The 14,002-nt window shown below is 37.3% G+C and overlaps 1 protein-coding gene across 1 annotated transcript; it reads right to left on the bottom strand.

The window, feature by feature from the left end:
* Positions 1 to 10,385: 10,385 nt before the first annotated feature.
* Positions 10,386 to 13,661, bottom strand: LOC107826047 (protein SOSEKI 5). The gene is given in 5 exon segments (XM_016652987.2): positions 10,386 to 10,687; positions 10,690 to 10,724; positions 11,989 to 12,873; positions 12,972 to 13,041; positions 13,135 to 13,661. Coding segments are annotated over 5 exon segments (1,332 nt in total). The 5' UTR covers positions 13,358 to 13,661; the 3' UTR covers positions 10,386 to 10,568.
* Between the last annotated feature and the right edge of the window lie 341 nt (positions 13,662 to 14,002).

The following is a 14,002-nucleotide window of genomic DNA, read 5'->3' as shown; positions in this document are numbered from 1 at the left end:
ATATTTTGTTTATCTAAAAACAAAGTTTACAGGGGTCTTGGGATACGAACAAAATAAAGTGAAATTTTGGTTAATTTTTGGATAATTTCCTACTGATTGCCTAAGCCTCTTAGTAACTTATGTTAAAGTGCTAAGTTTAAGACTCATTGTGTATTTAAAAACAAAAATCACTATCTTTACTTGTATTATCAATTTAATTTATTAGCCAAAATTTCAGAGTACAATCTCGTAGACCCAATTGATTTGGGCCTGAAAATGTACCCTGATTGCTATTAAATTTGCTTGCACAACCTAGTTTTTTCATGACTTAGAACTAATGGAATCAGATTTACTATATTTGATTGTTTTAAATGAAATAGTAAAATTACTAATTAAATCAGCACATTGTACAGGATAATATAATATAAAAGCTAAATTATTACATTAGTGATAACAAATCTATCTATTACTAATTCAATAATTTTTTAAAAAATGTGTGTGTGTTGTTTTTGCTTCTACTATTACACACGCACATACAGATTTTGTGAATATATATAAAGCTTTAAACATATTTTTTTTTACAGTTTTAAGAACATTTTAACATAAAGATACCATGACTTAAATGACTCAAGCAGTATAAATAACTAACTACTCTCAACCAAACAACTTTATGCAATATTCAAACAGAACACAGATTTTTTGATAACCAGTAGAATCATAGTCATGATACAGCAAGATTTAAATATTTACATTGTTTAAGAAAGTAACTTGATAGCAGCAAAAATAAATAAGTAAGAAAATAAGTCTCTGAAAGCTTGAAGTAAAGCAGCAACAATGAAACCCAGTAAGGTAGGAAGAACAACCGGATTTTTAAAAGAAAGCAGGAAAAGATTGTATAGTTTTGTCTCTAAAAAATCAAGATTGATTTTCAGAAAGTTTTTCTTTTGGAAATGAAGAGAAAACCTTAAGGTAGTGCAGAGATTTCTGTTTTTTTTTTGTGTAGGTGTAGCTATTTCGGTGTATATATTGTGTGTCTTAATGTGTCCGCCGATCTCTATCTAATGAAGAAAGATGAGTGTATTTATAGAGTGAGGGGGTGAAAATGGATGATAATTAGGGTATAAAAGAATCTGCCAGAATTCCCTATAAATTAGGAAAATGATATCTTTCTTAAAAGAAATGAACAGCTGTCCAATTTTTAGTACCTTCCTTATCTCAGAAAATGGACAAGTGTTCAATTTATGGATATTTTTGGATCTTATCCCTATTTTCCTACTCAGCATTGGGATAATTGTCTCTATTCTAGAAGTTTCTACTATATTCTGAATAATTTTCAGAATTAGGATTCCAAAAATGACCCTTAAGGGTCTTGGATTACCTCAGAACCATATTGGTTCTGGGCTTGAGTCAAGTGACTATGGGCCTAAGGACTTTGGGCTCTTATGCTTTTTACAAACCTATGGGCCAAGTGGAACGGACCACTTAAATGAAGCCCAGTTCTCAAACAATAATTAAATAAAAAATAAATAATTAATAATAAAATAACAGTAATTAGTTTAATAAAATAAATAAACAAAATAGTAATGCTAAACATAATAAACGCAAAATTAATGAAACTAACAATATAAATGCAAGAAGCAGAAAAACAAAAATAGGAAAAATAAACTACATCTAACACTGTTTTCACTTTTGTCCTAACTAAATCTGTTTGATTAATTAATTAATTTAAAATAATGGACAATAATAAAAATAATAACAACATAAAAATAAAACACGCAATAATATGAAATTAAGGAAAAAATAGAAAATAGTAGAAAATATATTCAAGAAAAAAAAATAAAGATCTAGCCGTGAAAAAACCCTCTTGCCAAGACTCCCATCTGGGATCTGAGATCCTTGATGGGAGATCTTGGCAGGAGGATTATTAAGCGGACTAGGTTGGATTTTAGGATTTTTGAAAAAATAAAAAATAGATCTAGGGTTTCGGAGACCCTAGATCTAAGATCTAGGGCTTTTGGCGGGGTTTTTGGGGATTTGGTTGGTAGGGTGAGGTTCAGGGAGGTGAGGAGAGTGTATGGTATGAGTTTGAGGATTTTTGGAGGTCCACCGCTGACGTGGGCGATTTCCAGCGACGGCTTAGGGCGGTGGTTAGAGAGATGGGGGTCGTCTCTAGGGTTTGGGGTATTTCAGAGAAAGAGAGGTGTGAGAGAGAGGGGGTGAGACGGGAATGAGAGGGGTAGGAGAGGGTTTAGACATATATTTATCAAGTTTCAGGCCAGTTCCGGACCGTTGGATCTAGTGAAGATCAACAGCCAGGATCGTCTGGCACTTAAACGGCGTCGTTTGGTTTATAATGGGGCTGGACCGGACGGGATTCTAGGCTTGGGTATTTTGGGTTAAGTTTGAATTGGGCTGGTATTAAAGACTTAGCCCAGTCCGGTTTTAGGCTAATTAAACCCCATTTGTTTAATTAATCTTAAAACCTAACTAATTTTAATTAAATCTTAAATTAAATACTAAATTATCTCAGATTATAAAATTACACTATTTTCACAATTAGTCAATCTTAAGTTTTGAAAAGGAAAAATTACTAGTTTTAACATTGAAACTAAAAAAATGTCAAACATAAATAATTTTTGTGATTTTCTTTTAATAATATGATTAAATTGCGCAATTAGATGTTAAATTAAATTAAAAACCTAATAATGCAAGATGATGAAGGTTTAAATATTTTTTTGTTATTTTTCATGAATTCAAAAATGAAAAATGCAACTAAATGCAAATAATTTCAAATAATTAACAAAAATCCTAAAAGAAATCTAAAAAATAAATATGAATAATTTATTTATTAATTTTGTAAAAATATTTTGGTAGGGTAAAAATTACATGGTCACAGTAGTAGAGAGGCCTTTAGCCTTGGATGTTCAGGGCTTGGCTAACCAGTTTATTAGATTGGATATTTCGGAGTCAAATCGAGTTTTGGCTTGTGTGATTTCTCGGTCTTCTTTATATGATCGCATAAGAGAGCGCCAGTATGATGATCCATATCTGCTTTCCCTTAAGGATACGGTTCAGCACGGTGATGCCAAGGAAGTCACTATTGGAGATGACGGGGTATTACGGATGCAGGGCAGGCTATGTGTGCCTAATCTAGATGGTTTGCGTGAGCTGATTCTCCAGGAAGCTCACATTTCGCGGTACTCCATTCATCCAGGTGCCGCGAAGATGTATCAGGATTTGAGGCAGCACTATTAGTGGAGGCGGATGAAGAAAGATATAGTTGGGTTTGTAGCTCGGTGTCAAAATTGTCAACAGGTAAAGTATGAACATCAGAGGCTGGGAGGATTGCTTCAGAGACTTGAAATTTCAGAATGGAAATGAAAGCGTATTACTATGGATTTCATAGTTGGGCTTCCACGTACTTTGAGAAAGTTTGATGCTGTTTGGGTTATAGTAGATCGGTTGACCAAATCTGCGCATTTTATTCCAGTTGGTACTAATTATTCTTCGGAGCGGTTGGATGGGATTTATATTCGCGAGATTGTTCGCCTACACGGTGTGCCAGTGTCCATCATTTCAGATTGGTGCACGCACTCTACATCACAGTTTTGGAGAGCAATGCAGCGAGAATTGGGCACACAGGTTCAGTTGAGTATAACATTTCACCCTCAGACGGACGGATAGTCCGAGCGCACTATTCAGATATTGGAGGATATGCTGCGCGCTTGTGCCATTGATTTTGGGGGTTCTTGGGATCAATTTCTACCACTCGCGGAGTTTGCTTACAATAATAGCTACCAGTCAAGTATTCAGATGGCTCCGTATGAAGCTTTATATGGGAGACGGTGTTGGTCTCCAGTGGGTTGGTTTGAGCCGGGTGAGGTTAGAATATTGGGTACTGACTTGGTTCAGGATGCTTTAGAGAAGGTCAAAGTGATTCAGGAACGGCTTCGCACGGCGCAGTCTAGACAGAAGAGTTATGCCAACAGGAAGGTACATGATGTTACTTACATGGTTGGGGAGAAGGTTCTGCTCAAGATTTCACCCATGAAGGGTGTGTCGAGGTTCGGGAAGAAAGGCAAGTTGAGCCCTCGGTATATTGGGCCTTTTGAGATACTTAAGAAAATTGGAGAGATGGCTTATGAACTTGCCTTGCCACCTAGTATATCAGGTGTTCATCCAGTGTTCCATGTATCCATGCTCCGAAAGTATGTCGGGGATCCGTCTCATATTCTGGATTTCAGTACAGTACAGCTGGACAGTAATTTAACTTATGATATAGAGCTGGTGGCTATTTTAGATCGGCAGGTTCGAAAGCTGAGGTCAAAGAGCATAGCATCAATGAAGGTGCAGTGGAGAGGCCAGTCAGTCGGAGAAGCTACTTGGGAGATTTAGCAGGAGATGCGGAGCAAATATCCACACTTATTTGAGACTCCAGGTATTATTCTAAACCCGTTCGAGGACGGACGTTTGTTTAAGAGGGGGAGAATGTAACGACCCAATCGGTCATTTTGAGTATTATTACCCCGTTCCCCCATTTAATGCTCAATTTATGCTCTATAGTTATTTTATGACTTATCGGGTTAGTTGGTTCGGGTCCGGAAGGAATTCAGAGTGAAATGAGACACTTAGTCTCATAATTAAAAATTTAAGTTAGAAAAGTTGACAAGATATGGACTTATGTGTAAACGACCTCGGATTTGAATTTTAATGATTCCAACAGCTCCGTATAGTGATTTTAGACTTAGGAGCGTGTCCGAAAAATTATTTGGAGGTCCGTAGTGGAATTAGGCTTGAAGTGCCGAAGGTTTAATTTTTGAAAAGTTTGATCGGGGGGTTGACTTTTTGATATCGGGGTCAGAATCCAATTCTGAAAATTAGAATACCTCTGCTATGTCATTTATGACTTGTGTGCAAAATTTGAGGTCAATCGGACGTGATTTGATAGGTTCCGGAGTCGTTTGTAGAAACTTGAAATTTCAAAGTTCATTAGGCTTGAATTGGGGTGTAATTCATGGTTTTAGCATTGTTTGAGGTGATTTGAGGGTTCGACTAAGTCCGTATGATGTTTTAAGACTTGTTGGTATATTTGGTTAAGGTTCCGAGGGGCTCGAGTGAGTTTTGGATAGTTAACAGATCAAAAAGTGGACTAAAATAGCTGCTGCAATTTCTTTATGCTACAAATTCCATCTCCCAGAATCGAGCCCAGAATCTCCCAGAATCGAGCCCATAATCGAGCCAAGAATCTCCCAGAATCGTGCCTAGTATAGGGCCATGATCGAGGAAAAAGATCGAATGCAGGATCGAAGGCCAGGGTCGAGGGCCATGATCGAGGAAAAGGATCGAGGGCCCAGGATCGAAGCCACGATTGAAGGCAAGATCGAAGGCCAAGGTCGAGGGCCATGATCGAGGGTCAGAATCGAGGGTCAGAATTGAGGCCCAGTATCGAGGCCCAGGATCGAGGAACACGATCGAAGGCCCAGGATTGGGGGCTGTCTAGGCAGAATAATAAAGCAAGGACTTCGTCCCATTCGCCATTTTTGACAAATTGGAGCTTAATGAGAGGCGATTTTTGATATATTTTCAAGAAAAACTTGAGGTAAGTCCCTTGTGATCATTTCTACTCCATAATATTGAATTATCATCGAATAATCTGACTAGATTACATGATTTTGAGGTGTAAATCGGAGATTTGAACTTAAAAATTTAGAAATAAGATTTGTAGATTTGAGGGTCGAGTTGAGGTCAGATTTTGGTAAAATTGGTATGGGTAGACTCGTGGTTGAATGACTTTCGGATTTTATAACTTTTGTCAGGTTCCAAGACGTGGACCCCACGGGCAATTTTTGAGCTAAATTTCGGATTTTTATGGAAAATTAATATTTTCTTATGGAATTAATTTCAATAAATTTTATTGACTGAAACGAATTAAATGTGACTAGATTCGAGGCATTCAGAGGCCGATTTGCGAGACAAAGGCATAGCAGAGTAAAACATTTCACGTTTTTAGGTAAGTAACAGTTTTAAATCTGGTCCTGAGGGTATGAAACCATAGAATTTTGTGTCATGTGATTATTTTGGAGGTGACGCACATGCTAGGTAACGGGCGGTGGGCGTGCACCGAGGGGATTGTGACTTGGTCCGTCCCGTGGAAACTGTAAAGCTGAATAACTTGTTGATAGTTATGTGCTCTCTATATGTTGTGGAAACTTGACTATAAGTCATGCTAGAAACCATGTTTAGGCTATATGTTGGTATTGTTGGAGACCCACAGAGGCCGTGTACATGTTGAATTATCTGCTTAAATTTTTGTTTTGTACTCAGTCACACCTTACTTGATTATTTTATCTCAGTCTTTATTGTTCATTATTGATGTATCATACATTGTTGTTTGCGCTGATTTTATGATTGTTGAGAACCCAAGAGACTGGAGAGCTTTATGACTGAGTGAGGCCGAGGGCCTGATAGTGAGATATTATACCATAGCACGTGAGTTTTCCGTGCAACACGTGAGTTGCCCGTACAGATCCTTATATTATACTATAGCACGTGAGTTGGCCGTGTATCACGTGAGTTAGCCATGTAGATCCAGATATTTATATTATGGCACGCGAGTTGGCCGTGCATCACGTGAGTTAGCCGTGCAGATTATAGCGCTTGGGTTGTATGAGCCCCTCCGGAGTCTGTACAAACCCCCCAGTGAGCGTGTGTACCCATTGAGAGTGAGTGTTGAGGGCTGAGAGCCCAGTGAGCGATTGTTATCCTGAGAGGTTGTACTTGTTTTTCATTGGTTGATGCACTTAGTTGATATCTGTTGTTGTGGTGAAATTTTTGAAAGATTCTATATCCGGATTACATGAACTTGAATTGTATAAAATTGATTTGACTTAAACTGCCGGATTTAAAAGCATGTCTATTCTTTGCTGGAATTACTGAAAATGAATTATAATTGTATAGCTCGTCACTATTTTCAGTTCCTTATTTATTATTGTTACTTGCTGAGTTGGTTGTATTCATACTACACCCTATACTTCGTGTGCAGATCCAGGTACTTCTCGACATAGCGGGTGTTGATTTTCTCGCATAATTGATTTTTCGAAGATTCAGAGGTAGCTGCCGTATTTCGTAGACCTTGTCTCTCCTTCCCTATCTCCTTGTTTACTGTATTTGGTCTTAGACTATTATAGACTGTTTTCTTTTGACTTGTATCCATATTAGATGTTTATGTACTCAGTGACACCAGATTTTGGGAAGTGTTCATATCAGTATTTGTGTGATTTTGTATTGTATTTAAATATTATATTTTCAAACTTAAGAGAAATTGTGGTTTATTGAGATTATCGGCTTGCCTAGTATCGAAATAGACGTCATCACGACAGGTTGGGATTTTGGGTTGTGACATTATTAAAGCTGGTGATGTGATCATTCATATATGTTAAGCGCAACAGTCTTTTTTTCATGTAAAGTTTATTTTGACTGTTTTTCTTCAAGAATTTATCCTCAAATGCATTCCACAATTTACTTGCAGAAGTTTCTTTTGTGTATGGATACTTCTGTTCTCTTGTGAGGTAAGATCGAATGGTACCACAAGCAACTCAGTTGATAATCTTCCAATCTCCTTCTCCGATATTATCTGGTTTATTTTCTTCTATGGCAATATCTAGCCCTTGTTAAAAAAGGATATCAAGAACCTCAGCTTGCCACATCCCGAAATGTCCTGACCCGTCAAAAATTTTAACTGCAAATTTCGCATTTGACATAATTCTTATCATAAGCGAAGATGCCAACGACGTATTACTGACACCCGATGTGGACTCTTCATTTTTATTATCTCCCATTTTGCTATAGATACTATTTATTTGTTGACAGTACATAACACCAAAGTAATTCTTTTATGATGTGAAAGTTCAGACTATGCTGCAACCACAGAGCATACTAAGATAGAATCTTGGCTCTAATACTAATTGTTGCGAAAGTCGAATATATAGAGAGTGATTAAATCACAACTACGATATCTAAAGGTAACTAATAAATAGTAAATGAGACAATAATAAAAAGAACACCAGAAATTAATGAGGTTCGGCAAAATTTGATTTTTGCCTAGTCTTCAGACACAATCAACTCAAACTTTATTTCACTCCAAAAAATACAAGTGAAATACAATAAGAGAGAAAGAAGATTCAAATGCCTTAGGAGATAAGAAAGCAAGTGGGAGATGTTTACAAATGAACAAAACCCTTGCTATTTATAGAAGGGAAATGGCCTTAATAATGCCATGCATGACATCATATTAAGTGTGATCATGTAATGTACATGCATGAAAAATGCATCTACCAATTTCTTCCAAAAAGAGGCTTTAAATGTTCACACTAATTCACATTAATCTTGTCAAATTCAACAGTGGGTGTGGTTGTTCTCCTTGAAATATTCGTTTTCCTGGGTCATTTAAATATTGGTTCTTGGAATCCATTTTCGAGTCAGGTGAGAATGTACAGAATTAAAAAGTAATGAAGCAGTTGAAGAAGATGGGAAGATGATGATGAAAAGCAGAGGCGGATTTATGTGGAGGGAGTGGGGTCCATGCACCAATGCTCCCCTCCCTAGAATATGGATAAACATTAAAAATTTTAAAATTATCTATATAAATATATTTGTGTCCAACCATGCTAAATTTATTACCTTAGTTCACTGGTAGGTTGGTGCCCCTGTAGTCCCCCAAGTCAAAGGTTCGATTCCGAGTCTCTATATCGTTTTTTAATTAAGTTTTTTTTTTTAATATTTAAAAGTTCATTTTGGCTAAAAAGTAAAAACATATCCCCCAAGTCAAGAGTTCGATTCTCAGTCTCTATATGTTTTTTTAATTAAGTTTTTTTTTAATATTTAAAAGTTCCTTTTGGCTAAAAAGTAAAAACATATCCCACGTTTTGAGTGGGGATTTGGGTATAATCGATCAAATCCCTAAAAACAAAATACAATGTCTCCCTCTCAACTCTCTCTCTCTCTCTCTCTCTCCATTGGCTCTATGTGACTGTGGAATGTGGATTCTTCAAGAAAGCATCAATTTCTTCTCCATCACTTTATGTTCCTTTAAAATTCTCAGGTATGTAACTACTCTCTCTCTCCTTGAAGTTTGAAGTCTTGAATTTTGATAGTTTATTGAATTTGTGCACATATTGTGTTTGAGAAAATGCTTGGCCGAGTCAAAGATTGAAATCCATGGGAAAAAGCATTTATGCGAAGGAATTTTGGCTTCTGTTACTTGGGACCTCCGTCCAAGTTTCAGTTTTGTTTTTTAGTTGTACGTATCATTGAGTTGGTAAATAAAATTTGTTTTAGTTACCAAAAAATATATTGAACAAGAAACTGCATATACTATCTTAAAGATAATGATGCACCCATGTTCTCAAAATTCTGGATACGCCTCTGATGAAAAGGGATGAGGTTTTTTTGCCCATCCAAATTTTATTGGTCTTGTTTGAGTTGGTTTGTTATTTTGCTAGTATATGGTTATTTTCCCAAGTCTGCCTCTTTGTCTTTTGCTCGTGTTAGGTGCTCGAGTTTACATGTTGGTAGAACAATGAGTATACGTAAGGATATATGTTATGAATACTACTGACATAGGTGACACCTTGGCTGCCATGGAGGACAAGAATAATCAACCTGTTGCCACTGCTATAAGGAAGAGCGAGCATATGAAAATTCCCTCTAGAAAGTTAGTGGATTTTGTTGTTGAGGCTGGGAAAAGAAAACGTGCAGAGAGGCATGTGCCAAGCAGCATGTGAAAGGGCCAAAGTTAGTTATAAGTAATCAGTAGTAGGCTTCACTATTTTGTTGCAGAAAGTTTCTATCCTCTCACCTCCTTCTGTTATCTCTGTCCTCATCCCCCTTCTTTCTCCTTACATTATCTATTGCAAGACTATTGTAATTTTGTTGGAGAGGTTCAATACTATCAGCTGGTGAGTTGTTATTTAGATTGTTTCATTTGTGCTTTCATCCAGTGGTCTTTTAATATGGAGGACCCAAAATTACTCAAAGCATTCATAGATGATTCGATTCAGGATTCAATTAGGGAAGTGAAGGATTCGTTGTCCAAGGAAATGGCGGAGATACGTGAGCTACTAATGGAGGTCGTGGCGCACAAAACTCGGACAGAAATTAACCGACGAGATCCAGCAATACTTAAAACTTCAGCACGGGTAGTACCTACCTGTGCTCAGCACTCGGTACTTGATACCTACTTGATGAATTGAGTCTTGGATTGGAGATCCTTCACAAAATGTTAAGAGCAAATCAAAGTTCTAGAGTACTCTTTTAGGATATCAAACATCATGAGAGAAAATCAAGAAACACAAACGACGGTTTCAACCAAAAGAAGCTTTGTCAAATTCCTAAAACAGGAGATAATATTGACTCCACGAATTTTCAGCCTTTCATGAATGAATTTACAAAAACTACAACTGAGATCAGGAGATATTGTCTCCACGAATTTTCCTATTTCCTAATCATCTACTGCTTATGTTGTAAGTTCTAGACGTGGGGCATAACCACTATCATCTGTTTATCTTGTTACGCACCATGTTGATCACTAGCTAGTATATATTAATAGAAACAGTGGCAATTATAATGTAATTACTGCAAGACAAGTCACTGTTTTCTTCCTTTCTGGTTGACTGATTCTTTTGCTTTCTCAGAATGCATTTGTTTTCATTTCTCCTTTTTTGTCAGTCAGTTCCAATTTTGTACTCCTGCAGACCAATATCAGACAGAGAAAAAGAATCAGGATTCATATGTTCATAGAGGATTGTGAAAGCAATGAATCCATGGAGATATTCATGTAGGATGAAATATAGGAACCCCACAATAATTGGATATATAGCAGTGCATGTAGGACTATAAAGTCAAGGGATCTTTTTGTAAACCAAGGTGAACAAAAAGAAGAGAACCTTTAATTTAATGATCTTCTAAATGATTACCGAAGTGGATGTTGATATGTAGCATTTGTGAAGGCAGTAAAGAATTCATTTAGCCATTTCTAACATTGGCCAGTGCCTTAATATAAATTACAAGAGGAAAGAAATGCAGATTTCAATCAAGAAAACAGGACATAAGATTTGATAGGATCAAAGTTCTGATCTTGACAATCCTGTCGAAAAGTCGAATAAAATTGGCAAAATTCTTCACGTACATCAGTCACGAGTTCTCCTACCAGTCATTAAGTAATTGGCGTGTTGTGGTGAATAAACTGACTTAAAGCTCTGTTTTGCTTGGTATAGGAAAGTCCCGATAATTTGTGTAAGAAGACAATTGAATAGCTGTAACCCCACGTCAATACTGCAGATTGCAGAATAATCCACCGCAAGAAACCTTCATATTTAATCATTTACCTACCACCCCTCAGAGGTAATTTTATGGTTCTGAATTTTAAAACGATAATTTCAAGTACTAGTAATTGGGTTCTAAAGTTAATATTTATATATATATTTAATAAACTTTTAAACACAAACACACTGTTTTAAGCAAAAGCTATTAGGTTAAGCAAAAGCTATTAGGTTAGAGCGAACCCGCATTCAAGCTTCTTGCTCCGCCCTGACCACTTAAGCAATAGGGGCACCAAGATAAGGTTTTCTACTCCTGTCCCTGTTTCCCACATACTGTACTCTTTTGCAACGAGCCTACTAAACATGTACTATCTGCCTTAACTCAATTTTTCATCAAGCTGACTTCTCTACTACTATCATGTGAAGAGCTCCAAAATGATGTTAATGATATGAGAATAAGATGCCTTCATTGTAGGAGTAATAGCTTTAACTTTTACGATATTTTCTAATAACGTATTATTTGGGATCGAAGCGCAGGTGTTCTCATACGTTCTCGAAGCAACATAGTATACACAAATAAACAAAGAAACAAGGAATGATTCACAATAATTATTTACAATTTGAATAAAGAAACAAATTAAGAAAAGGTTCACTAGTACTATATAGAGTAACTAAGAGGTATTATACTCACCTTTCCACATTGTACGAAGACGATCTCTTTAGAGCTGGAATTTTCTGCTTCTTTATCTCTATTAAACTCCCACTAAAGTACTCTTTGTCCTCCAACTTAATTATCTCTTCACTTCCATGATATTCCACCATTGGACTCTCTACATCCTTCTCCACTTGATTAGAGCCCCTAACACGTGGCAGTCTCGATTTATATTGTGAAATTATGGAAAATCGATTTTCTTTGCCATAACCGGGCCCACACTTGAAAGACATGGAACCCCAAGATAGTAATTGCTTCAGAACGGAAGATGCTTTATTACTCTTTCCACTTGATTGAATATTAACCGTCGGATCTTCGCTGATTGTATCTGGCCGTAAGATCACTCTCCTGTCCGCTTTCATCAACGTCTCTAACATTTCAGAGCTTGAATCCGACTGTGGTGGTGAAATTTCACCTCTCTTCAGCTCCATCGACCGTTTTTGATTCTTTTCGACCACGTCAGGTTCAACGGTCCGGTCTTCTCTCAACTTTTCATCTTCTTCGACAATTCGCATTGCTCTTCGCCGGCGGCGACGATCGTCTGTCTGAGTCGACGCGTCGCTGGAGGCTCTTCCGATCAATTCGCCGGTGGACTCTGCCTTGTACACTCTGTATTCGTGGAAATCGGAGGAAGTCCACGACTGGTTCCGACGCCTTGGGATTGCCGGAAACTCACGATCTTCGCTGATTTTCCGTACTTCCGGCGCCGGATTTCTCAGACCAGAACATGCTATTTCGTCGGGTTGTGAAGGTAATGCGCTATCGAGAAGCTGTGATCCTTTCAGAATGTACTCTTGACCCTGTGCTGGGTATATAAAATCGTGCTCCGTCAAATCCTGCCACACGAATCCGTTTCTGTAGCTTCTGAATCGCCCAAAAAAAGCAAGACGAAATTCATTTCAGCTCTATGAATGAAAATGGCGATAACAGACATAAAAATGGAATAATGCAAAAGAATTAACCTTTTAGCAGACCAGGAATACATAGAGGCCATGCCTTTTCCACGAAGACAATTCAAGCGGTTGATTACATCTGAATAAAATGTCCATAAGAAAAAGTTCAGAACATCTGAAATCATATGGACAGACGCTATATGATTTGCGTCAGCTATGGAAATATTCGTACCTCTGAGATAAAGGGCATCAGGGGAGGAAAGAGGAACTTCCATGAAATGGGGATGTTCAAGTTGGCCGTTTCTGGAGATATAGTAAAGAACCGGTACTTTGCGGACAGATTTGAGCTTATGGTTAGAAGGTTCAGTCCAAACTTTAGTGCGTTCAGGGCTGATTTCTCTATCTTTCCATTTGTTGTGCATTTGGAGCTCCGGCATTCTCGACGTCACCGACATTGTGACTTTCCAATCACTTAGTTTCAGATATATACGTAGAAGAAATGGAATGATCCCTATATGAATTTTTTTTTAGGTACTGTAGTATGAATACAATGTTTCCCGAGGTTCAAAGTGTGGAGTTCTGTGAAGAGTGGACTGTGCAGAAACTGTGTAGAGAGTGAATGGCGGGGGATTCACGTTTATAAGGTGAGATGTGGGCGTCTAGTTTGGACTTTGGACGGTGGGAAGGAGCGAGGGAGCAGATATTCAAAAAATAAGGACGCGGCAGGCAACAGCAGCTACATGACAAATTTCGACAACTTGGTTAATTTCTCTACTATTTTGGCACTTCTCTTACATTCAATGCAATTTCTTGTAAGAATTTAACTTGTATGTATTAAATGTGTAAAAGTTATTTAAATTGTTTGCCAAAAAAGAAGAAGAGCACTATGCCGGGACTATCAACTTCCTTTAATCATACGATTGAGAAATGCCCGTTCTAAAACGTAAAATTAGGTAGAATGTCTTTGCAAGAATTAGTTGATCAAAACGATGTTTTAACAGAAGGGCGTATTAAAGCCTGAAAAAGAAAAAATTTAAAGCTCATCAGTTGTGCCTTTTAGTTGATCAAAACCATGCTATTCTTTTTTTTTTTCTTTGGAA

Source organism: Nicotiana tabacum, chromosome 22, assembly GCF_000715075.1.
Source record: "Nicotiana tabacum cultivar K326 chromosome 22, ASM71507v2, whole genome shotgun sequence".
Lineage (NCBI taxonomy): Eukaryota > Viridiplantae > Streptophyta > Magnoliopsida > Solanales > Solanaceae > Nicotiana > Nicotiana tabacum.
The sequence above is the reverse complement of the archived record's forward strand: the minus strand, read 5'-3'. Positions and strand labels throughout refer to the sequence as shown.